Below are 24975 nucleotides of genomic sequence, written 5' to 3' on the forward strand. Positions count from 1 at the left end.
AAGCTAGTTCCTTGAATAAGATGTTGAAATGAAACTAGTTTTACAAATAAATAAGTTTTATTCAAATTAATTGGGATATTTTTATCATTTAAAAACAAATAAACCAATAAACTTTAATACAGAGTACCTCCATTACGGAAGAAGTAATGTAATCGCAGTATAGAAATATTTATAATAAATTATAACTACAATCCGAATTTTAAAATATTTTTTTAATCAAAATTTAACTGTACCTCGGAGATTGAATTCATTTAAATTGAAATTGGAATTTAAATAAAAGCCAACAAATACTTATATGCCAATGAAATAATATATTTACTTGTTCTATTCAAATTGAATAAAATAGGATTCATGCAAACACTATGTCCGATCTGAGCATTCGTTTATTTTTAGGCGGTCCACTTGAGGCAGCGCGTGTCCTGATGAGTGCGCAGGCAGCGTACGCGGCAGTAGCGCGTGCCGCAGGCCGTACAGGAGTATTGTGAGAAGTTTCCACAGACAGCGCAGAAATGACGGACAGGATTCTTGGGTGGTGGGGCGGCGGCACTCACATAGTTAGGCTGTTGTTTATCTTCCTCAAGTAGCTGTTGGAAATTTTTCCGATATTTGGCACGAAAGTACTCGGCGCCCTTGCGTTTTCCTTTCTTCTCCTTGCCGCTCTTGATGCTGTCCTGAAACTTGGGCAATTTTTTGGACATGACCAAGTCAGCGTGCGGATCGTCGTGGAAATTGTCCTGTTCCAACGCCTCGAGTGCTTTTCTTGCGCGCCTTTGACGTGCGGCTCCGTCCAACACGCGCTTTTTTTCTGCATCCTTAATGCGAGCCGACATAGTGTTTGTTTAGTTTTAAAGGGATGTAGGGTGGGGGGTTTGTAAATGTTAAACAACGTTTTTTACGATCCTAAGCGTCCTTATCGTGCAGTGGAAAGCTGATACGATCCATTAACTCATCGACACGAGCCTGCAAAACGTCGACAATGTCCGTGGAAATAAAAAGATGATTTTCGTCCAGATCTTGTATGATGAATTTTCGACCCAAAGCCGACTTCTCATCCAGATGCAGCAGAAATTGTTTCATAGCAGGATCACTAAAGTGAAAAACATAAAGAATTATATGGGGACTGCTAATATAATTACTTTACTTACCATTCCACTAGCACACCTTTTATCACGTTTACCATGTTTTATTGTGCGAGTAACACATTTATTTCTGAAGTAGGAAAACCTTTGCCTGCTTGATTTTCTTCTTCTTTATTGTTGCCATTCAATTGTAAGTCCATCACGCCATTAGAGATGGGATTTTAGCTACTTAACTGTCACGTAAATTACATAGCTCAGAAGTTTTTTTTTTGTAATTCGAGAGTAATTTTTTCTTTCTTTTTAATTTAAAATGATTCTATATGCATACGTGGCAAGTTTTTCGAAATAATTTCCGACGCGAACGCGCGTTTACGGTATACTGTTATCGGGAATCCGTATGACTATTGACGACCATCTCTAGCTGTCACTTTTTGCTAAGTGCCATTTGCAAAGAACATTTTTTTTCTTTCAGTTAAGTCAGAAATATTCTACTAAATGGACTCGACCTACAGAAATCTGGCACTCCTTTGCCTTTGCCTATGTGCCGGCTACGCTTTGGTTGTTCAGGGCGTGGCAGCTGAAAAGGAGATACCGGCGACCAACTTGGTTGCAGCTCCGAAGATGACTTTCCTCTATTGGTGAGCAATTAACATACGAGCGGTATGAACGATAAGAGGAAGATAAGGCTTTATTTATTTACAGCTACTCGTGCGGGTACAGAAAGGCCTTCGAAGACTATGCTAATCTTGTGATCGAGAAGTATCCGTACGTGGAGGTAAACATGATTAGTTACTTGTGGATAAGCCACTCCTGGATAAAAACGCAAGTTGGGACCATACAATTAAATTGATTTCATTTGTTTCCAGATCGATGGCGCAAACTACGACCCGCCCGGTATGAACTATATACTCTCCAAGCTAATTTTCGCGCTCAAAATTATCATCATTGTGTCGGTAATTGGCTCGTTTAGTCCCTTTACTTTCCTGGGCATGAATACGCCAACTTGGTGGAATCATCTGCAGACAAATAAGATCTATGCCTGTATGATGATATTTTTCCTTGGCAATATGATTGAGAGTCAGGTGAGTTGAAGGCTGAAGCTTTCTATTATAAGAGGCAGCCAATTAATTGTTATTTTTTTAAATACAGCTCATTTCATCGGGCGCGTTTGAGATTACACTGAACGATGTGCCTGTTTGGTCAAAGTTACAAACGGGACGAATTCCCGCACCTCAGGAGCTGATGCAAATAATAGACAATCAGTTGCAGTTCTCGAACAAGGTGCAAGAGAATCCGGACTTTGTTAAATAATAGTAGAGTATTCTTTAACTCGGTGTAGATGTAAATGTGGCTGTCAGGCACTGAAGCAAACGGCGACAGCAACAAGCATAATAATAACAGCAACAACAACACTTATAGCACTCTCTAAACACGGAGTACTCGCCACGTTATGATTCAAATTTGACTTAAACTATGTGCTGGAAACTGTGCAGTCTCGGTTCCGTTTCCTTATTAAATTTTCACATTCTCAGACATTCATTTACAAACGAATATTGTGTATCGACTAAACTGTGTTTATGAACATTATTGTTTAGCTTTTGTATGGCCTCAAAGCAGTCATAATTAAACAATTTAAATTAGTGTTTGTATGTAGACTATATCTTATGTAAATTGTCCTAGCATTCTTGTTAATAGTAAAAGCAAAACAAAGAGGAAAAACGGGTGAATGGAAAATCATTTTTCAAATTGCAATAAAAATGATTACATTTAATTTAATGTTTTTTGATTTTAACGATCTGCCAAGCTCAAGCACAACAGCTGATATGAATTTGTTTCTCTTGTGCTAACCAAGAGCTAAATCCGTTTGCTTTTGGCTTTAAATTGATGTGTGAATTAAACCTCTTTGTACCAATCGCTATTGTAGCTTTGTGTTATGGTAAACTGAATATAATAGAATTTACGCACCATAGAAAGCCACTAATAAGTTACGATATCGTTCCTATGGTAGCTTCCTGATTTCAAAGAAACTTAAGAAAATATTGGGGCATTGATTGCGTTATCGAAATGAAGAAAAAAGTTCTTCCAGCTCTATGATATGATATTCTGTTCCAGTTGAAAATAAACGTTAGGAAATAATCAGACAATTGGACAAGCTTTCGATGTTCGTACAGACGGACAGTCGAAAAAGCTGACGGAGGAGCAGGTGAACTTGTTTATATCGATTCGTTCCCTCAGATCATATGTATATAACGCGTCTATCGTTGAAGTCAGCCAATCTAAAAAGTTATACAAAATTAAAAAAAAAAAAATCCAACATAAAACACACTTTTCTGCATTATTTTTAATTTGTGTACATTTTATTAATCAACCAAAAACTGAATTGGTTTTCGATAGTTTCGTTATAAAGTCCTACAAAGACAAGATTTTTATTGCAAATCGAGGCAGTGGGATTGTTTTTTTGGTTTTTTGCATTTGTTTGCTGTTGTTTAGAACATTATTATAAGTATATTTTGTTTTGCACATAATTAGGTTTCTTTTTATACGAACAAATGACACTGGGCAGAAATATTGTTTTGAAAATAGAGCGGTGGCGAGATGATAGACTTAAAACTTATTTACTTTCTACTTAGTACGTAAGCTGAACTGAACCAAACTGAATTTTAGGGTGCGTATGTGTCCTCGCGAGGACGTCGGCGGTATTGGCGTTGCACGCCGTTCTGCTGATAGTTCAAGGGATTGGAACCTCGGTAATTGTACCGGTTATAGTAATTAGCCGGAGGTGGTCGACGTACCACTTGTGGGGGAGCCGGCACCACGCGCTCCGCTTCGCTACGGAATTGGGTGGCAGCATAACCGCCAGGCCAAGAAGAAGATGGTGCCGATTGCTGACGGACCTGCCAGCTACGAGCCTGTCCTTGAGTGCGGGTAATGAAGGAGTCTCCACGTCGACGGCACACAGTACACCTGTAACGTAAGTCGTTGTGATTAGGGACAATTGCTGTATTTTTTGTTCGCATAGTTCTCCATTTACCTGCTTATCTTGCTGGTCTGATCAGCCTTAAGGGTCTGCTGACGTGGCTGCAAAAACTGGTCTTGCTGTTCGATCACAGCTAACCAGAACGAGGCTAAGGCATCATAATAGTTACAACGACCATGGCCGTGGCACTCAATGACAGGGTTAGCGCGGAACTCCTCCAAGCACGATCCAGGAGAGACAAGGTTTTGTCCTATGCCACCTGTATTATCCGTTGTGGTCTGTGAAACAATGTATGATCGATTTAATGAAGATAACTAATAAAGGTTAAGTTACCTACCATGTAGTAGCTGTATCCAGTCCACATTTCCTCCCAGCCACCAGGACAATCGGGTATTGACATGGACTGAGAATGCAGTGCAATAATTCTAGTTGAAGTTTCACAGACAACGCAACTGTAACGGTTGGGAATAATGTAAGATAGGATGGTGCTTGCTCCAATAAACTTAAAGCACTTACCGTGAGATGTATTTGATGAGGTCTCTAGAATCGATGGGAGTCATAGTCATGGGCATGGGCTCAGCTGTCGATAGCCACAAGCTATCGTCATTATTTTGCGCATAGTTACACACATTGTTAACATCGCAGAACATATAAGGCATTGTGGTAAAGCGCATTAGGCACGAGCCGGATTGACCCAGGTCCTGACCAAAGGCGCGACTGCTAGCAACATTGCCGGACAGTGAATATCCTTCCCACAACATGTTTGTATTAGCTGGGCACTGTGGTATACGAACCGACTGGGAGTGGCGCGCGAAAATGAAGCCACGACTCTTTGGTGGTGGAGCTGGGGGCGCTGGGTCACCTTGCGGGCCTGGAAGTCCACGCAATCCAGGACGACCAGTCAAGCCAATATCACCCACATCACCACGTTGTCCTTGAGCACCATCTTGTCCCTGATATCCGACTTCTCCAACGTCGCCCTGATAACCTTGCGCGCCGCGGAAGCCGACAGCTCCGCTTAAGCCAGGCTCTCCTATATCGCCTATCTCACCCTTAAATCCATCCAAACCAGGTTCACCACGATCGCCCTGGCGTGCATATGTGAATGAGAAAGTCACACCGGCTTCACCCTTCTCGCCTTCCAAACCATCCAAGCCATCTATACCACTCCATCCGGCATCACCAGTTGGTCCACGTGGTCCGCGGAGTCCAATAAGACCCATTCGTCCTGGTCGTCCGCTAATGCCCTGCTCTCCTTTACGTCCGTCATAGCCAGGAGCGCCTTGATATCCCACATCACCGACATCACCTTGCATACCATGGATGGCATAACCAGCTTCACCTTGTTGTCCTTGGTATCCAGTGTCACCACGTGTGCCTTTGAGTCCAGGTTGTCCATGTAGGCCATTTCTACCAGGTGGGCCTGGATAACCGGCATCACCAGGAGGACCGGGTGGTCCTACAAGTACTGGACCAGTCCTTCCTATCTGTCCATTTAAGCCGTACTCGCCCTGTTCACCAGGTGCACCCTTTTGGCCAACACGACCTGGACGTCCAGGCAAGCCATCATAGCCAATATCGCCCTCATCACCACGCTCTGCGTATTGATTAGACGAACCATCTGGACCTCTGCGGCCTTTGTCACCGGGCAGTCCAGCAGCTCCTGGTAGACCATCAATGCCCGCTAATCCGGCGTAGCCAATATCACCACGGTCTCCTTTGCGACCAGGATATCCGGCTGCGCCCTTATAACCCTTCTGACCCGGAGGACCCTGGTTACCCTGAGGACCTCGGTCACCTCTTAGACCGTGAACAATTCGATCACCTCGAAGCAGAATACCAGGCAGACCAGGTTCACCTTCATCTCCCTGTTCTCCCTTGAGACCAATAGCGCCGGTTGGACCCTGATCTCCTTGATCCCCCATCGGTCCTACTGCACCAATAAAACCGACGTCACCAGCATCTCCTTTTTGACCGATAAATCCTGGTGCTCCAACAGGTCCAGATTCTCCTTTTCTTCCAGGTGCCCCACTGCGTCCAGGGTAACCATGCAAGCCAGCATCACCTTGGTCACCAACCTCGCCAGGATAACCGTCCAATCCATAGTCTCCCGGTTGGCCCTTAAGTCCATGGAGACCAGGCAAACCAGGGCGTCCAGGAATGCCAGTTTCGCCCTTGTAGCCTTGAAGACCGTCAACCGCAATAGGTGAATCTCCAGGCAAACCACGTTCACCCTTAGCACCAGGAGCACCGTTATAGCCAGGTGGCCCATTGTGACCTATATCGCCAGCCTCTCCTTTAATTCCGCTGTAAGCAGAAACACCTTTGGGACCACGACGACCTGGATAACCTTCATCACCTGGTACTCCCTTGCGTCCGGGCACTCCTGGTGCACCAGGATAGCCGAATGGACCAGCATCGCCAGTAATACCTTTAATCGGAAAACTTTACATTTAAATACAATTTAGGAATTTACACGGGGAAATTACCTTTAAGTCCTACTTCTCCAGGTGCTCCTCGTTTACCGATATCTCCCATGCGTCCATCGGCTCCAATGTCGCCACGGTCACCTTGATCTCCAGGAATGCCACCTAAACCAGATATTCCTTGATTTCCGATTACACCTGGAGGTCCTGGGTCACCGACCTCTCCTCGGCGGCCAGTAAGACCAATGCTACCCTTAGCTCCTTTCTGGCCAACTTGCCCAGGAAAACCAACTTCACCTTTTTGGCCCTTAATACCATGCGGTGCTGCTCTTCCGTCACGACCCGGTGCACCTACCACACCAATGGGACCGACAAGGTAGTCACCACGTTGCCCCTTATTACCCGGAAGACCTGTTTGTCCATAGGGTCCATCATTGCCCTTTTCACCCTTTATTCCCTTTGGTCCGGGTCTGCCAGCAGATCCTGGGAAACCGGCAAATCCTGTATCACCAATTATTCCCTTGATACCAGGTCTGCCCGCAATGCCAGTTTCTCCAAATAATATATACTGTCCAGGTTCACCACGTTGTCCTTTGTTTCCAGGCAGACCGGGCATCCCTCGCTCACCATCTTTGCCTGGCAATCCATCCACACCATGCTGTCCGAAATCTCCGGTTGCTCCAGGATAGCCCTTTGCTCCCACTGGTCCTGGAATGACAATTCCTTGAGGGCCAATATCTCCGATCTCGCCGTTTAAGCCAGGTTCTCCCTGCTGACCCTTCGGTCCTCTAAAGCCTGGTAGGCCAGGTTCACCAGGCTCCCCAGGTTCACCCCTATTGTCATAAACTTCTCCGGGATGGGGTTCACCCTTGTCACCCTTCAAGCCTGTGTTTCCGAAATCGCCTGGCTCACCTCTAAAATATTAAGGGAAGGCCATTATTAAAATGTAGTTAAGAATATTACATAATTATGATAACAGGAATATAATTGTGTGACTGAATATTATCAGTTTAAATATAATCGATAGATAAATTACAATTGGAAGAAGTCACTGAACAGTTTGGCATATTGTTTATTGTTTTTTAATAGAAACATCACACTGGTGTCCAGAATTGTTAAATCACCAACAATGGTTTTGAAAAGAACTTGTTAAGAAATCTTTGCTTGTTTGATAACAGTAGCAAAGGATGTAAGAATGTTTATTATTAACTTACTTTCGTCCATTGTATCCGGGTTCTCCTATTAGGTATATTTTTGGAGTTGACGCTGCTCGTCCAGGTGTTCCGTTACGTCCTGCATAGCCAGGTGCACCATCGCGGCCAGGTCTTCCTGTATCACCGTAGTCTCCACGTAATCCAGGTTCACCTTTAGCTCCAACAATTCCGTCGAAGCCATTTACACCACGATCTCCAGGTGCTCCTTGTTCACCACGACGACCGTTATCGCCGTCATCGCCTCTTTCGGGTTCTTTTCTACTACCTTCTTGTATTACAATACCAGGAGTTCCAGGAAGACCCAGTCGACCTGGATCACCAGGAATACCGGGTTGTCCTGGCATACCCTTGTAACCACGAGGACCAGGCCTACCTCTTTCTCCCTTGGGTCCTCGTGGTCCAGTAAGACCACGAAGCCCTCGAGCACCGTGCTGGCCCGGGAATCCAGCGTCTCCTATGAGACCCTTTAGGCCTATAGGCCCTGCGCTACAATAGCCACAGTCGTCACCTCGTATACCTTTATCGCCAGGCCAACCTCTTTGCCCAGGAAGACCATCGTCTCCGGGGAATCCACGTTTGCCGGGTGGACCCTGAGAACCAGGGGGGCCCACTATATTGAAGCCTTCTCCAGGCAAACCTTTATCACCTGGTAGACCGACATCACCTCGATCACCACGATAGCCGTTCGTTCCGGGTACTCCATTTTGCCCAGGTAAGCCCTTAGGTCCAATCAAATCAATGCCAGGATCACCTCGAAGGCCAGGGCGGCCAATCGGTCCAGGTATTCCGGGGGCACCTTGGGGACCAGGTGGGCCCCGTAATCCATAATCTCCTTCATCTCCTTTAATACTTAGCCCCTGACGTCCAAGATTTCCATCCAGACCAATATCTCCAGGAGGACCAGGTGGGCCCTGCACTCCTCGTCGTCCTGGCTTGCCAGGTATGCCACTTAAGCCAGGGTTACCAATAGGGCCGATATCACCCTGGGGTCCTTGCGGACCTGGCAGTGAAATATCCAAATTGGGATCGTATGCTCCTTTAGGACCGACAGGGCCTTGTATACCAGGCATGCCATTAAATCCATCTTCTCCACGAGCTCCTGGTAAACCATCCTCGCCATTCAGTCCATTGTAACCTGGGGCACCCTTAACACCCTTTTCACCAGGTGCACCGGGCTCACCAAGCTTGCCAGGCTTTCCGCGCTCTCCAGGCTCACCAGTGTCACCTCTTGGTCCTGGAAGACCATCATTTCCAAAAGGTCCTGGCTCTCCATAAATACCGGGTAAGCCTTTGTCACCAACTGGTCCAGTAGAACCCTTGTAACCCTTTTTGGCATCGCTGAATGTAAATTCTGTCGTTTCGCTGTCTGCTGGTTCGCCTTTGTCACCTCGTTCACCAGCTAGTTGGAAAGGTACATTCTCAGCAACGGCCATTTCACCTTTAAATCCCTTGGGGCCTTGTTCGCCTTTCGGTCCTTGAAAACCCGCATTTCCGATGTCACCTTTGTGGCCGCGTGCGCCTCGGAACCCTGCTTGCCCATCGATACCATCAATTCCGCGCTCACCCCGACTACCTTTGGTGCCCTTTGAGTTGATGCCACCTTCACCTGCATCGCCAGCAGGACCTGGTGCGCCTGGCTTACCCATTTGGCCTCGTTTGCCATTTTCACCAGGCGTTCCAGGAGTACCTTGTGCGCCAGGGCGACCATCACAGCCATCGATTCCACGGGGTCCATCCGTTCCCTCCTCTCCGGGAATGCCCTATGAAATACAGACATTGAAAGTAACACAAATAATGAGTGCGCATTCACTCCGATACATACGCGTTGGCCAGGAGGACCCGTAAAACCCGGTAAGCCGGCGTCACCCTACAATATTTTAATAATTAAATTATGAAAAGCTTTTTAATTTGAATCAGAATTGAATATTCTTGACATACACGATGTCCTTTTTCGCCTTGTTCACCATACTCGCCGGCATCGCCTTTCTCGCCATACTTTCCTTGTGGTCCGGGATCTCCCACCGGACCTGGCTCGCCTTCACGTCCAACAACACCAATGGAGCCGATGGCACCCATGCGTCCTTTGATGCCCTTGCAATCACATAGCGTTGTATTGCACTCCTGAAACAAATGGAAAGAGGACCGATAAGTTTTACAGTGCTTTTATATTACTGTTGCTATTCGGAAGCCAGACGAATCATTAATTTTCCGGTAACGAATCTTAATTGCCGTCGATTTGCGCTTTGATTTTGGATAGCGTATATCTTTCTCTCTCCATCTCTGCTGTCCAGCATATAGTGCAGAACCATTTCAATTGATGTCTATAGCTTTTTAACCAGGCGATCATTGGCATTATTTGGTGCGCACACTCAATTTCTATGCTTTGAGGCATTCAGCTATTTTCGCATTAGTCATAAGAATAAGAACATCAAGCCTAACAATGCCTCTGGGGCGTTGAGGCGTCGACTACATAAAAATCTGACCCATGCAAAGCATTTGAATAAAATGCAACAAGCATTATGAAGAGCTAGAATTTTTGCTTTAATTGCGCGATTTCCGTTCCTATGAGATAATCTTTTATATTTTGCCTTATATTGTTCTTACTTTTGTTGCTTTCAGTCGCTGTCAGCGATGCCTGCAACAGCTATTCTTGCTGATTTGCCAGGCAATTGTGCAAGTGCCTAGGCATAGACATGGAAAATTCATGATTATCAACACAGAGGCATGCGGCGCAACGAAGCTCACATATTTGTGCACATAACCATATAGCTTGAGCATTTCCAACTCACTCCCTAGACGCAACAGGTAGCAATGCAATTGAAATTATTTCTGAGATATAGTCCGAGTATAAACACATAAGTGCTTAATATTTTCAAATCACACATAAGTATTTAATAAAATCGAAAAGTAAACAATCTTTTTCCGCTGCATAGATATTTCACAACCTTAGATATGCTGTTTGTGGGTATACTTGTAGAGTCAAAAATACGCCCTCATAGGGCAATTCATTCCCCCTTCCAATTAATACGCTTTGTCTACAGAGTCTTAGATTCTAAATTGCGGCAATGGTTAACCTTTCCACTATATACATTTTTCAGAATTACTAGTTTCTTGAAATCGTTTTAGCAAAACGCTTTAAATTTCAAAAATTAAATCAATTTATTGAATCCAAATATAGTTCATGTATGCGAAGAAAAATTCGATTTTAAATTAATTGGAGAAGGTCTCAAAGTTTCTGCAAATCAATATCAATTTTGATTCAAATCAAAATCAAAATTCAGGAATGCAGGTTTTTCGTATTTATAATATTAATAATTTGTTTTCAATTACGATATATGTAAGAGATAATGCTAATCACGAAACTTTTCATCGTGCTCAAAAACGTATTCTCAATTATGATATACTTGTAGATATTTCAAATGTTTTAATCAGCAGGCAATAATTTTGAAAGGGCTATACTTCGTAAAATCGGGAATGGCTATTCAAGTAACTTTTCAGCATTCGTCGACTTCTTCACCGCAATCCTTCTTCCTATGACCTCCAATAATTTAAACCATTGTAAAACATGAGTCATTCCATCTGTTTGTCCTCAATAGGCCTTCCACGTTGCCAGCCAACATATTTGTCTCCGCTTCAACATAAAAGTGAACATAAACATCCTTAATTTGTTTTGTGTGAAAATATTAATAGAATTGACATAATTTTGTTTGAGTCAAATAAATAATTTAGTGCCGGCATTCACAAATATTACTTTGAGCAATGAGTGAGGAAAAAAGAAAAACTGCTATTCCACAAAACTGAAATCACCGCTAAAAAGTTTCGAGATCGAAAAATGCACACATGTTGCACGTATGTTGATTTTTTCTTGTGCCTTTTGTTTGTTGCTGAATGCCACGAAAATTATAGTTTAATGTTTGATGGCTGGAAAATTAGTGCCAAATATTTGCCTCACTATAACATTTCAGTTCTAAAATGCTTACACAGTCATCTGACACTATATATGTAGATTATTTATTGCTTTGCACGTTTTACTGATCTGGCGGACGAGAGTTCAAAGATTCGTTTCGTTAGCAACGCACCGAAGTATTAATCAGCCTGGGTTTGTCATTGCAACGAAATCGGGGACTTCCAAGAAATCGCTGCCCAGTTTTTTCTTGGGTTTTCAGATCAAACCATCTGTTAACTAAATATGCATATGGTGCGTAAAGACGCCTGCCGAAAATCGAAATCAAAATCAGAGCGTGAAATATAAACAATGAATTTTAAATTGAGCAGACGTACGAGTATGTACGCAGAAAAGCGGCCAAAAAACTAACGGAACACAAAATGTTCAGTTTTCCGTGTGGTTAACCAGAATATTTGTTTTGCTGGCTGAAAGAAAAAGGCACAAAAAAAGACGAACTAACAGAAAATCTTACAGAAAGCACAGATGAGACCCCAAAAATAAAATCGACAATGCATATGGCAGGTGTATGCGAGTGCATATACTACTTATACATACATATATGTATGTATGTACATACATATCTGTGTATGCATGTACATATTTATGTATGTATGTATGTCTGCTGCAGGCACCCCATTTCTGGAAATTGAAAGAATTTGTGCATTGGCGAAAAATTACACGAACATGACTGCATTCGTGGATATACATACATACATATACTTGTACATATGTAAGTACATGCTTAGCATTTTCAAATACGATATACATATGTACTATATATGTAGGTATGATACTAAAAACTGGAAGCCTAGAACATTTCCTAAGCACTTAGACAACATTTTGCCTCAGAAGTTGTGCAAATGAATAATCAAGAGTGATTCAGGCCTATGAATTATTATTTAAAATCTGAATCAAGATATGGTAGAATGCTTGGTCTGTCTGATCCATTAATTGGTTAAACAATATGAAACCCATTTTGTAGACTGAATACATACATATGTATGTATACTTACATATATATATGTACTTATATATTTCATATGCTTCCCACCAACTGGTCATTCAAAACCTTTCGGTGTCTTGCATTCCTTCAATTGAAAAACCATCACCCAAAACCGACCTTCGAGTTTCATTCAATCAATTGCAACACTCGAATATATTTTAATGCTATTGCTGTTCTTATTGTTGTTGTTGTTGTTGTTATTTTTCACACATTTCGCCGGCCCAGTAAACCAAATATGTTGCGCCAACACGTTGAAAAAGTGACAGCACTGCAATTTCCTTGAACTTGACACTTTGGGCAGCAGAACAAAAATGTATGTACAAGCTTATGTATGTATATGACTGCACATATTTATATACTTTTATACATATATACAAGTATATATGTGTGTGTGACATTTTGGATTCAATAAATGACACAGACGCTCAGAGAAGCATCGTTAGCTTTATGAATCCATGTGCACACACACACATCAACACTATTACGATTGCTATTTACATATGCATGTATATATGTTAAAAGAGCAGGTGTTGATGTAGAATCTAACTTGAAAAGAGTTTATTGTGTCTGTCTTTGTTGCATGTATTTCTACCGATAAACATATATATTTTTGTGGAAATATATTGTCCAAGTATTTATTAAAAACGTGGCTGTTTCAACTTGAAACTTGGTGAACTACGCAAATATGTGATTGCAGCTTGTTCTAATTCTGTCAATAACAACTTTGACAGTTTTCAACTACAATAATTCATTATTAAATTCTCATTTCATAGCCTTTTTAAACAAAATTGTCAAGTTTGGACGCAAACTGCAGCTTATGAGGTTTCTCTGTGGGTCTTCTTGTATCGGCTTTCTAAATACATATGTATTTAAGTAAAGTACATTAATTTGATTAATTTTGATTAATTTTATTTTCAAATTCAATCTGTTTCTATCAAATTTTGTACGACACGGTACAGTTTTCTTTTCCATTTTATTACTTAATTTCTTTTTTATTTCGATTACACCAAAATCAGCTGCAGAAAAATCTAATAAACGATTTAAATACTTTAAATTGTTCATGCCTTTAAAATAAACAAATATAAAATGAAAAGCACAATCGGTTGGTTAAATGCAAGTAAAAGCAATGAACGACAGCTTTCGTAAGCTATAAAATTTTAATTTAAAAATCCGTCACAGAATTAATTGAATTTGTTTCAGTAATTTCTTTGTTGGGCACATTCGCATCTAAGTATTACTAATCAAAATCAGTTGCTGGAATCGATCTAAAATTTATTTTAAAATCCTGCCCCTGACTCCATTTTATTTTCACAATCTGCGGCCCGTTGTGTTGGTAACATTGTAGGAGCAGCTGTGAACAGCTGTTCGGCAGAATGGAAACGAAGCTTAAGCAGCAATCAGGAATACCGTTAAATTTATATATAGTACATACAAGTATGCTGGCTTTCTTGTAATTGTATCTGAGACCGTAGTTGCATGATATTTAGTGTGTCAGTGGCGCACTTAAGCACATTTAACACATTTTGCATTGCCGCCGCACATGTTAATGTCAATTGTCGCACTGCCCCATATATTCGCTCTCTCTTTCGCTCCGATCGCCGCGGCGACTCAAAGCAATGCAACAGGTCGCCGCAATTCGCTTCGTTCCTACTATATGCTTTGTTTTTGCTTTTTGTTTTTCTGATTTTTTTCTTTTTCAATTCGCATGGATGGCATTTGGCGAGTAGTTTAAGGTCAAAGTAGTTTGTCCGATGTAAATAAATGCTCAACAAATTGGATAACAGAACTTTTACACACATGTGCATGGGCGTATCAAAGGGGTTGCCTTAGTTAATCCCTTCAATAAATACAAGTATTTAATGAAGCCATTTCAACAATTTCAACCAATAAGGACATTATTATATTAAACATACAGTTGTAGACTGTGAGCATCACAATAACCCTCAATCCCTCCTAAACAAGGTCCTGGCTACGGTTATGATATATATATGCATATAAATATAATATGTATATACATATATGTATGTATGTACATATGTACGTTTGTTCGTGCATATCCATGGCAGTTGAAAAACCGAGCAACACCCTCCCACACAGACAGATCAGATGTTCGATGACGATCTCACTTGCCTAGACAATAATTGTGGAGCTGTATGTGTTGGTGTGTGTGTGTGTGTGTGGTGTCAGACGGCACGGCTCGTTCCTCTCGCACGTGTCTGGGTTGGCAGTACATTGGCCTGGTATCTAATAACAAATAACTGACTGGCTGGCTGATATATGTATATATGTTTTCATGGCTAACTATATTTCCAGCAAAATGTGTGCGATACTTAAGCTACTTAAGCATATTGTATGAATACGATTTTTGAGTACTGAACAAGGCAGGCATTCCCACACAGTCCTCCCAGTCCACTATTATACAATGTTGAAGAGTTCATAAAATGCAAAGCTCAGCAAGATTTGCCAACACGTCCGTCCGTCCGTCCGTTCATTTGTCCGACACGAAAATTTCGTTCGTGAATACTTCACTGCAAAGGCAGTTGAGCATATAGCCTGATAATCTGTGCCGCGAAAAATCGCCCGGATGTGGCACAGAATATGAATATATATGTATATACATTTATATATGAAAAAAAGTAACCTATACTATGCAAAGCATTCATAAATCATTGCTGATAAGACAAAGATGACAGCTTCTTTTCTGGCTGGCATTTTAATTAATACATTTCAATTTGGCATTAAATTGTGCATACAGAAATAAATATATACGAATGTATGTAATTATATACATATGTGGAGACATATTTTTGCCACAATCTAGAACCAATGTCGGTGGTCGTTTCGGTTTGAAAATTCCAGCAGCAGCCAAGACGTTCTGTATTTTCTGACAGCGGGACAAAGGGGTTATCTGTTTTGTTGGCGACAGGAAATTAATGTGAGCCAGTGTCGCAAATACAACTATATTCATACATACATATATATATGTATATGATTGGACAGTGAACATCCTAATAGCCGAACTAATTACATTGGCACAACGTTTACATTACTTTTCCTTACAGCAGTAATTTCTTTCGATAAAACCTATCGAAATAACAGAATTTCTTTCTCTCTCTCTCTCTCTTTATTGATGGACTCTCCAATAACGGACTCTCTCTCTCTCTCTCTAATAATGAATTCTCCACATTTTATTCGTATTTTAAAATTTAATACTTTTCCCAATTGTCTAAAAGCTTTTTCTACTTTGAACACAAAGTGTCCACAACTGGAAAAATTGTAAATACTATGATTATGAGTGTCCACTGTATTTATATATGAGTGTGTGTTTCTGTGTGTGTCCTGACACTCATCATATGCGTGTCATGTTTGTAATAATTGACCCAAATCGGTCTTGCTTAGGCGTGTGCCACCATCAATCACAAGGCAAAACGTTGATGAACTAAAACTACAGAAACAAAAACAACAAGAATACCAACAAGTGCAGGCTAGTGCAGTAAAAAGTATACAATGCGCGCGAGAAAAATCAAAATCTTAAATACTTTATATAGAGCAGTGCACATGAAGATTGTGTGATTGACATGAAAAAGCATTCCACACAAACACATTTCTAGACACGAAGCAGCATAATAACTGCAATTGTGTGCATGTGTGTGTTCACATCTGGACTTTTGTGCTATTGTTGTTAGTGTGTGTTGTAGCGCTCTTGCAGCATGACATCATTTTGGCATCGTAAAAAAAGAAATGCGCACACACAGCGTCGAGAAATCTGCACATGGAACACCCACGCACTGAGCGGCAAACTACACACACACACACACACACACATACATAGTACATTTATTTGTATAGTGCAGTGCTAAAATTAAAGAACAAATAGTAAAACAACAACAAAAAACCAAGTTACAGTTACAACGCTGCGTAATTGTTTAGACAAACGCCTGACAGATGATAATTAATTGCCCCGCAGGCGTATCAGCAGTGCATCCCAAACTGTCAACGACAGTTGTCATCATACTTGTATGTGTATGTAGATGTATCTGTATATAGAATTTATGTATGTAAAAGTGCATTAAATTGAGAGGACGAAAAAAGGCGCTGGCTTTTTCGTGACACAAATAACCAACATTTATTAATAACTTCGTAAACATGTCACAATTTCAAAACAATACACAAACTTGCAAAAAAAACTCAAACTACAAGTGTAAAAAAACTTAATAAATTATTTAAAAAAGAAACAAACACAAACAAGAAATTCGTGAAGAGCTCACAAAAATGCATGAAAGAATACACATAGTTCAATTTATAAGATTAAACAATAATTGATTACCAAAAACGCAAAAAACAGGTCATGGATTTCAAAAATATGGCGACTGCCAAAGTTACATAAATTCATTAAGAAATTTTTAAAAATGTCTGCAGAAAGTAGTGCTATTTTAAAAGAGCATTTGAAAGCAAGCTTTGCATTACGCTCTTTACCTTAAAAAATACTTAATTATTATAAAACGTTATGCACATTTTTTATTTATCTGGGCAGCTAGTCAGTTATTGATCTTTTTGTTACGACCAATTGAGTATTTCGAAAATATGCTATTCAAAGTTACTGAAACAGTCTGGTCAGACGATCAGCTAATTTGCACACGAACTCGTATAGTTAAGGAGTTAATCCCATTTTAACACAAATAGAAGGAGCAACTGATAGCCTGGCTACTAACGAGGCTAACACAATATTGTCCGGCATTAATATATCATTCTCTTTACTCTGTTTGCGATATATAATCATCAAATGATCAAATGAGCAATTAAAAGTTGACTTGATCATATGATTAATGACTAAAAATGCAATTTGATTTTCTTATTATTACTTTAAAATATTCCAATTGATTTAAATGTGATCATAGAAATCTTTTCTCAATGCATATAAGCGACTAGTGTTTAATGTTGTTTAATGAATGTTTAATATTTTAAACATCAACTTTATAGATACCTAATTGGGCTTGGAATTGTACTGACAATACAAAATTGGAAATTATTTTGAAATGCATACGATTTCATTAAATATATTTATTTAATTATATGTTCTTTTTTGTGTTCAATCAAATACCTATTTTGAGATGTTCAATGGTAAAAAGTAGACCGATTTTGTTGATGGCAAATCAATGAATATGTGTTTTAAATGATGTCCAATAAAAATGTAGCAAACAATTTACAGCACCATTAATAATTTATTTTTTGCCATGACGTAAGATGTTTGCTGTTTGATCTGAAACCCATTGTACATACGATTACATACATACATACATGGTACGTAATTTATGGCTTCAAATATATTCCAATTTCAAATGCTGCAACTATACAAATATGTATGTCCATATATTTATTTGTGTATACAACTGATAACAACAAGAAAAGCAGCACGGCGACAGGCACTGAACACTGATGCTTGATAACCCAATTTGTTTCTTTGAAACAATAAAAAAAGTATGTATAAGAAAATAAAAGAAAACGCTAAAACAATGCATGTTCATGTGTGAGAGTATAATCGTTTTAATTTAAAATGCAAACTGCAGCGACTATATCGCTCATACAACATGTAGAACACAGCTACTATATGCAGCTACATACTTGTATGTATAAACTATATGTATCTCAAAGACAGACAGCAAGACGGACTGCAAAGCTCTCTCGCTGTATAATTTCCGCATTCAGTTGCAGATAAATAAATAATTGAGTCAAATTGAAATGCAACTCGCCAAACAATTTCAGCCACGCACTTCGTCACAAGCAAATAAACTCAGTGTGGTACTGGAGGTGGAGGCGGTGGATGGAGGGGAGCGGGTGGAACAGGCTGATGGTGGTCAGTGATTTATGATCAGGGGTCACAGCGAGGCGACTAGGACAGTAACAGTAAACAAGCAAAGTGGCTGCCTTATGAGTAAACAATTCTGCCGCACACACGCCCACACGCCCGACATCGACAACGACACGGACACGGACTCGCAGCCAAAACCCCAAGCCAGAGCCAAACAAATGAAGTATCAAAGGCAGGCACCAGCACCAGCCCCAGCAACTGCAATAACAACAAACAAGAGACTTTCAATTCCAATTTGAAATGATGCTGAACGTCAAAGACTGCCGTTGAAGGCATTCTATTCTAGCCCCACACCCAATACTTCCCCTCCATCTCCAACAACTACTTGAGCGCAGACGAGACGCAAAGTCGCTGCTAATTGTCGGCATTGGCGGCGTACTCGAAGGGCCAAAGAACCATTCCGATGCATCAGTCAGTCAGTCAGATATGTATGTATGTACATGTGTATAAAATTTCCATATAAAAATGCGCTCGAAATTATTTTATTTTCATATTTAGAGACAAGCAAACAGACAGCCACCCACAAACAGTGATGCAATTGTGACTTAAGCAAAAAATGCAGCGTTAAATAAATTTCTGGATCTGTTTCCATTAGTTGTGAGTTCTAATAGCTCGGTTAACTGAACTAAAAGCTTAAGCAAAAGGTTCAGCATTTCTTGTCGTGTGTGTCAAGACAACTCTAATATAACTCGAATAACAAAAAAGAATTGCTCAGCTCTTAAATACCCTGTACCATCCCACAAAAAAAAATGATTAAAAAAATAAAATTAATTTAATTAATTAATTAAATTAAATATAAAATATTCCATACATACATTTACATTTACATCAGAATACTGTCTATGCGTGTTTGTGTACTTGTACATATGTATGTACATATGTGTGCATTACATAATTATGTCAAAGCAACAACAAATACAGCTTGGGCCTGGTTATATGGCAATAACTTCTTCTTCTTTCTAATCACTAACTGGATGTGACTACCAAATTTTAGCAAGTTTGGCTATTCTAGCTCTTATACTTTCTGAGATCCTTGCGTTCCTACAGACAGACAGACGGACTTGGCTATATCGACTCGGCTTGTCATCCTGATCAAGAATATATACACTTTGTGGGGTCTGCCACGCCTCCTTCTGTGTGTTCCATGTACACTCGCACAAAACTAATATACTCTTTTACCCTTTGGGTACAGGATATAATAAGTTATTTGACTTAGGAGCAGTCTTTTGGAATCACAGAACGTACACGCATCGATTAAGTGGCATGCACAAATAACATTTCCGTAATTTTTCGTACCTAGTACATCAAACTATCACACTGTGCGGTGGCTACGGTGGCTGCGGCAGCAGCGTCGGGAAACAGCAGCCCATGTGCTGATAAAGGCCATTTATCAAAATTCATTCATAGAAAGGCAACAGACAGCGCTCTGAGTGCAGCATGTGCCGCTGTGTGTGTAAGTGTGTGTGTGTGCGTGTGTGTGCCTGTCTAGCTCGCACACTTGTTGCGCCAACAGTTTTGAATGCTCTTTGCCGGCTGGCGCTCTTTAATGTTGTAGTGCTCTTAATTGCGAGTGAGTGCAAGTGAGAGCGCATGCCAAAAAATTGAACATGTGTTGGATAAATGTACCGTTTTAAACGAAAGACACTGCTACAGTTTTAATAGCACTGCTTAAAAGAAGCAATAGCTTAGGCATTTGTTTATATTTGCCAGCTTTCTGCGCCCTTCCTACTAACCAACTGCTGTTTAGAAATGTTAGACTAAGCCATAAATCTGGTTTGCTACTAGTTTTAAACGCGTTTTGCGGTTACGCACATAAAGTAAACCACAAAACGCAAAAGTACACACAACTCTAACTCTCACTCGCCTGCCAACCCAACCCAGCAGGCTGCCAGACAAACAGAGTAAACCGTTTCACATGCTGACTGGCAGGCTGGCTGGCAGGCAGGCAGGCAGGCAGGCATTGGCATTGACCACGTAACCGAGTGCGAAAAAAAAGTTAAGTGTCATGTTACGCTCACTGAATGTGGCGCACTTTGAAGTTGCCAAACGAGCTGGCGGCTTTGATTATGATGCCAAACACGTGATTTGGGAGTTAAAAGGGCTCGAAGAATGAAGAGCGTAGAGCGTAGAGCGCAGAACCCTTTCCCCATTTGACGGAAAAGTGCACGCGAAGCCCTGGAAGTGGCGTGAACAGGCTACAGCGTGTGTTTTTATTTCTATTTTATTTTCAAATTACAATTATGTGATGTCAGCCAAAAGTCATGCCCAGCCTGATAGCCTCTGCCTGGCGACATTTCGAATTCTATTTCGATTTCCAGCGCGGCTGGCGCTTACTCAAATCATCCACAAAGTGTCACACAATCAGTAACAACTAAACGACAGCTTCAGCTTCAGCGCCAGCGGCAGGCGCTTGCTATCAACCGTTCAATGCCGCCAACATAGCAATAAACCTAATTAAATTTGTATATTTTTCAGCACAGCTCGCCGCGCACCCAAATTGATAAGCCTGAGCATTTTGATTAATGAAATCAAAAAGGAAGCGGCCACACACAAAAGCACACTCCCATGTGTGTGTGCTACAATTTTAAAAATGACGAAATGCTACGCTAATAGCGGCTCGAGGGATTGAACATACGCGGCCATTTCGCAAACAGTTCGAGCCACTTTGATTTTCAAATCAAAGTGCGCATAAAAGTTTATCAACGTCACGACAAATTCCACATACATAGAATAACTTACAGCTAATTCTGTCATAGACTCTTAAGTTTCTTATCAGCTTAATAAGCTTGTGCAACTTACAATAGTTTTATTTATATTATTAATTGTGTACAACCATTTCCTACACGTGTAGAGGGCTGGCAAGGCCTACAACTTTTTATAGCATAGTTCTAGGGGTCGGCTTTTCGCGATTTGTGGTAAATGCTTGTAAGTGTCAATTTTTTGCTGTATTTTGAAAGAAAGACACTTATATGTGATTTATAAAAAGAATACACTGACATTTTAAGTTGCTTGCTACGAAAATTTGCTGTTTGATTGTGCAATCAAGAGTATGTAATAAATAAAAATAACTGAATATACATGTCATAGTAGTTTGAGTATTTCAAAATACTGCTGCACAGAAAATGTAGATGCGGGAAACTAATGATTTCTGAAATACTATACATTTTGATTATAATATAGAGCTGCAAAATGAACCGTATGAAGGCAAATACATTCTTGAACTAGCACATCATTACTTGAAAGTGAAGCTGATGATCTCATGACAATATAATTAGATTTTGTTCAGCTAACGATTAATTGGTTTTATTTTTGAGTACATCGAAAAATAATAGAAAAAGATTGATACATTCTACATTGACTATTTTGTAGCTCTATTATAATATAAATTAGATCAGCTGTATACAAAAAAGTAAGCAGATGCTAGTTTTCCACATAAATAGAATTGCTCATAATGACACAGCAAAAAAGAACGATTGAAATAGAAGCTGTAAGAAAATATTTATCTTAAGATACAGATATTTATAAAATGCATTTTATTATTTAGTCCGCAGTTGAAAGTTTTGCTCAGACTAACTAATAAAGAATAGTTTATAAACATTAAATTCAAATATTACTTTAAATTGAAATAATTCTTAAAATATTTAGTTTAGCGATTTAAAAAGTAATTAATGTGGTTGTGGAGAAAACAATTCAGTTTCTTTAAAGTGGCCAAATAAAGAAAAATGACTGTCTGTGCTCATAACGTCATTGTTTCACAGACTGCGGCTGATCGACCTGAATAGTTTCAATTCCTTTCCAGGCCACTTTTCAATTGAACAAGTGATTCTGATTTATGATGGACGTTTCATTAACTTGAAATTGTTAGTTCTGACATCTATTATGTATTGTCTATTAGAATAAATGCTCACACTCTTTTGCATTGGCAACGCGTTTTCATATCAATTGCCAACCGGAAATAATCAATGACAATTATGTATTCAAATACAATACATTATTTTAGTCTATGCTGAAGGCAGAAGGTTATCAAGCTAGCCTTTGCCTTCTCTTTTCTGCTGATTGCCAAAAATATACACTACTCGATGACATAATCTCACTTCACATTTATTTACTCTTGGAGCATACAAAATTTATTGAACCCTGAAAATTGTTTAAAAAAAAACCAGGCACATGACTGAGGAGTTATTCTGAGAACAATAATAATGAACTGCATTGCTGTATGGAAGCCGGAAATGTAATAAGCAACATGCATGAATCAAAACAATATATAATGTGTGCCCCTTTCTGCTGATTAGTCTCAAAGCTGACCTAATTTCATTTCCATATGCAGATAAATGCACTTTCAAGTGAAATGTTATGACAAGTCCTACAGAAAGGCATTTATGAATGAAGACTTGAATTTTGCAGTATAGTTTTGGAACCATAACAGATTTAAAAGCACTGGACTAACATAAAAATTTACGCATTTTCAAATAAAATGTTATTACAAATCCAGTTCAACGGACAAAAACAATATCAATGGTAGATTTAATTTTGCATTACAGTTTGGGAGACATACCAGTTTGAGCATCACTGAGCTAACTTCAAAATGTATGCACTTTAAGCGAGAAATTCTTATAGGATAACTTTTTCAATGGGAGATTGAATTTTCCTTTACAGTTTGGGAAGCACTGGCATATTAAATAACTGAACTTTTGGATAATATAGATATGCATGTGTAAAGCCGATGGGCTGCTTACCTTTGCCTCCGTCATGGAGAGGACGCACGCGATCAGCAAGAACGCGCTCCATACTGCTGGACCCGAGAGACCCGTGCGGCCTCTGGGCAACTTCATGGTCTTCAAGCGGACCAAAACTCTCGAATTTAAAATGTCACTAAAGCCACACTCAACACTCAACACACGAAACTGCGAAAATAAGCATGGAAAATTGTTGTTTGTTAGGAGCCTGTCTAAGAAACGATGTCACACAACAATGGCAGCAACAACAACCACAACACCACAAGGCACTAGTCTAGGTCTAGTCCTCTCAAATACAATACAAAATATCTGTATCTTCTTCTTTTAAAAGAGTTGTCACATTTCAAATTATAATTAATATCAAGAAAATTCGCCTTTGGCGAATCTGTGAATTGAAACAACTGAAAACTAACACAAAACGCTCCGTCGATCGATGGTCGATTCGCTGATCGCTGATCTGCGTAGAGGCAGACGATTAAGAGTGCTACTGGGTTTGCGGTGCTGCTGCTGCGATCGTCGAGCACACACCCCACATGTGGAGATCGTCAAACGTTCGAAGTGTTACTAAACCCGAGTCGCGCAAAGAAATTCAAATTCGTTGCGAGTTGGGGCCGATCGTGTCGGCCGCCACACACACCACCACAACGACTCACGCACACAAGCAAGCCCAGCGATCGGGGGCTGCACTGGTGTGTATGAGGACCGGCGCGGCAACGGCGCGTTTGTTTCATTGGCGTTGGCTCGGTAGCTGGCTGGCTGGCTGGCTGGCTGGCTGGCTGGCTGGCTGGCCGACTGGGCTTTGAATTTAGCACTTTGTTGCCTTGAAATGAGGAAACGGCGTTTCTTTCTGGGTTGGCTTGGGTTCCATTTAGTATGTGGCTGAGAAACGGGCAACGGCAACGGCAACGGCAACATCATTTTTCAGCTTTATTTTCATAATTTGAAATTCATTTGCTTGTTTTTGTCGCCCGTTCGAGTGATTAGGTTAAGGCTTTTTATTTAGTATTTACTTGGGAGCTGATAAGACGGACATAAGTAGCTGGTATTTCCTGTTACTGTTAGAAGAACAACCAATGGAGCACAAAAAATGCTGCGCATTGCTTTCAGTACAAAAAATCATGTTATACGCAGATTTATAAATAGAACTCTTTTAATGAAACTGTAAAGCAATTCGGAAAGCAACACATCGTTTTGGGTCAACATTTCGAAACTATAATCAAGGCTTCGGGCAAGAATTACACAAAAATTGGATTTCTAGCGCACTGAGCTGAGATTTTTAAGCCGATATTGATACACACAGAATAATATGCAAGTAAAAATATTGTCAATTGTTAGGTAGTCCCTTTATTACTATATATAAAATAGACTGATTTAAGTTTACAAATTTCTATTTTCAACATATAAATATGTTCTTCTAAACTTTCATAAAACCCTTTTTTTAACAAGAACTCTGTTCACCATCAAACAATTTAAAACAAAATTCTACATTTAAAATAATGGCATCAAATACTTAACTATCTACAAAATGGGACATATTGTTAAATTTTTTCAAAATATTAGACCGATTTAAGCCTACAAATTCTTGTTTTCAAACTTGCCATTTAAGTTCCTATGCTCGTCAAAGTCTTGAATTATCTTAATAATATCTTATAAACTCCTATATAATTATATCTTAACAATAGATTTACATGTTTTAGTTCCGATTTTTTTCTGAGTGTACATTTG

At 40.1% G+C, this 24975-nt stretch overlaps 4 protein-coding genes across 5 annotated transcripts; 1 reads left to right on the forward strand and 3 right to left on the reverse strand.

Annotated features, from left to right (window-relative positions):
• Nucleotides 1-288: 288 nt before the first annotated feature.
• Nucleotides 289-859, reverse strand: LOC115631085 (zinc finger HIT domain-containing protein 1). The gene has a single exon (XM_030527733.1). The coding sequence runs from the start codon at nt 828-830 to the stop codon at nt 390-392; it is 441 nt and encodes a 146-aa protein (XP_030383593.1). The 5' UTR covers nt 831-859; the 3' UTR covers nt 289-389.
• A 14-nt stretch (nt 860-873) lies between these two features.
• Nucleotides 874-1287, reverse strand: LOC115631086 (general transcription factor IIH subunit 5). The gene is made up of 2 exons (XM_030527734.1): nt 1146-1287; nt 874-1087 (listed from the first exon to the last, which is right to left on the reverse strand). Exons 1-2 carry the CDS (start codon nt 1178-1180, stop codon nt 901-903), a joined length of 222 nt encoding a protein of 73 aa, XP_030383594.1. The 5' UTR covers nt 1181-1287; the 3' UTR covers nt 874-900.
• Nucleotides 1288-1510: 223 nt separating this feature from the next.
• On the forward strand, nt 1511-2724 carry LOC115631084 (thioredoxin reductase-like selenoprotein T homolog CG3887). The gene is made up of 4 exons (XM_030527731.1): nt 1511-1717; nt 1782-1854; nt 1946-2161; nt 2229-2724. The coding sequence occupies exons 1-4, from the start codon at nt 1575-1577 to the stop codon at nt 2388-2390; spliced, it is 594 nt and encodes a 197-aa protein (XP_030383591.1). The 5' UTR covers nt 1511-1574; the 3' UTR covers nt 2391-2724.
• A 690-nt stretch (nt 2725-3414) lies between these two features.
• Nucleotides 3415-23800, reverse strand: LOC115631017 (collagen alpha-1(IV) chain). Of its 2 annotated transcripts, none has more exons than XM_030527630.1 (10): nt 23779-23800; nt 23251-23418; nt 9635-9817; nt 9519-9563; nt 7697-9456; nt 6546-7396; nt 4573-6487; nt 4394-4508; nt 4111-4334; nt 3415-4043 (listed from the first exon to the last, which is right to left on the reverse strand). In XM_030527630.1, the coding sequence occupies exons 2-10, from the start codon at nt 23344-23346 to the stop codon at nt 3740-3742; spliced, it is 5493 nt and encodes a 1830-aa protein (XP_030383490.1). In that variant the 5' UTR covers nt 23347-23418; nt 23779-23800; the 3' UTR covers nt 3415-3739. The 2 variants fall into 2 exon arrangements, with proteins under 2 accessions (XP_030383490.1, XP_030383489.1); XM_030527629.1 differs by having other exon boundaries at nt 23664-23792.
• Nucleotides 23801-24975: the final 1175 nt, after the last annotated feature.

The sequence above is a fragment of the Scaptodrosophila lebanonensis genome, unplaced genomic scaffold (genome assembly GCF_003285725.1).
Source record: "Scaptodrosophila lebanonensis strain 11010-0011.00,11010-0021.00 unplaced genomic scaffold, SlebRS2 tig00001412-arrow-pilon, whole genome shotgun sequence".
Taxonomy (NCBI): Eukaryota; Metazoa; Arthropoda; class Insecta; order Diptera; family Drosophilidae; genus Scaptodrosophila; species Scaptodrosophila lebanonensis.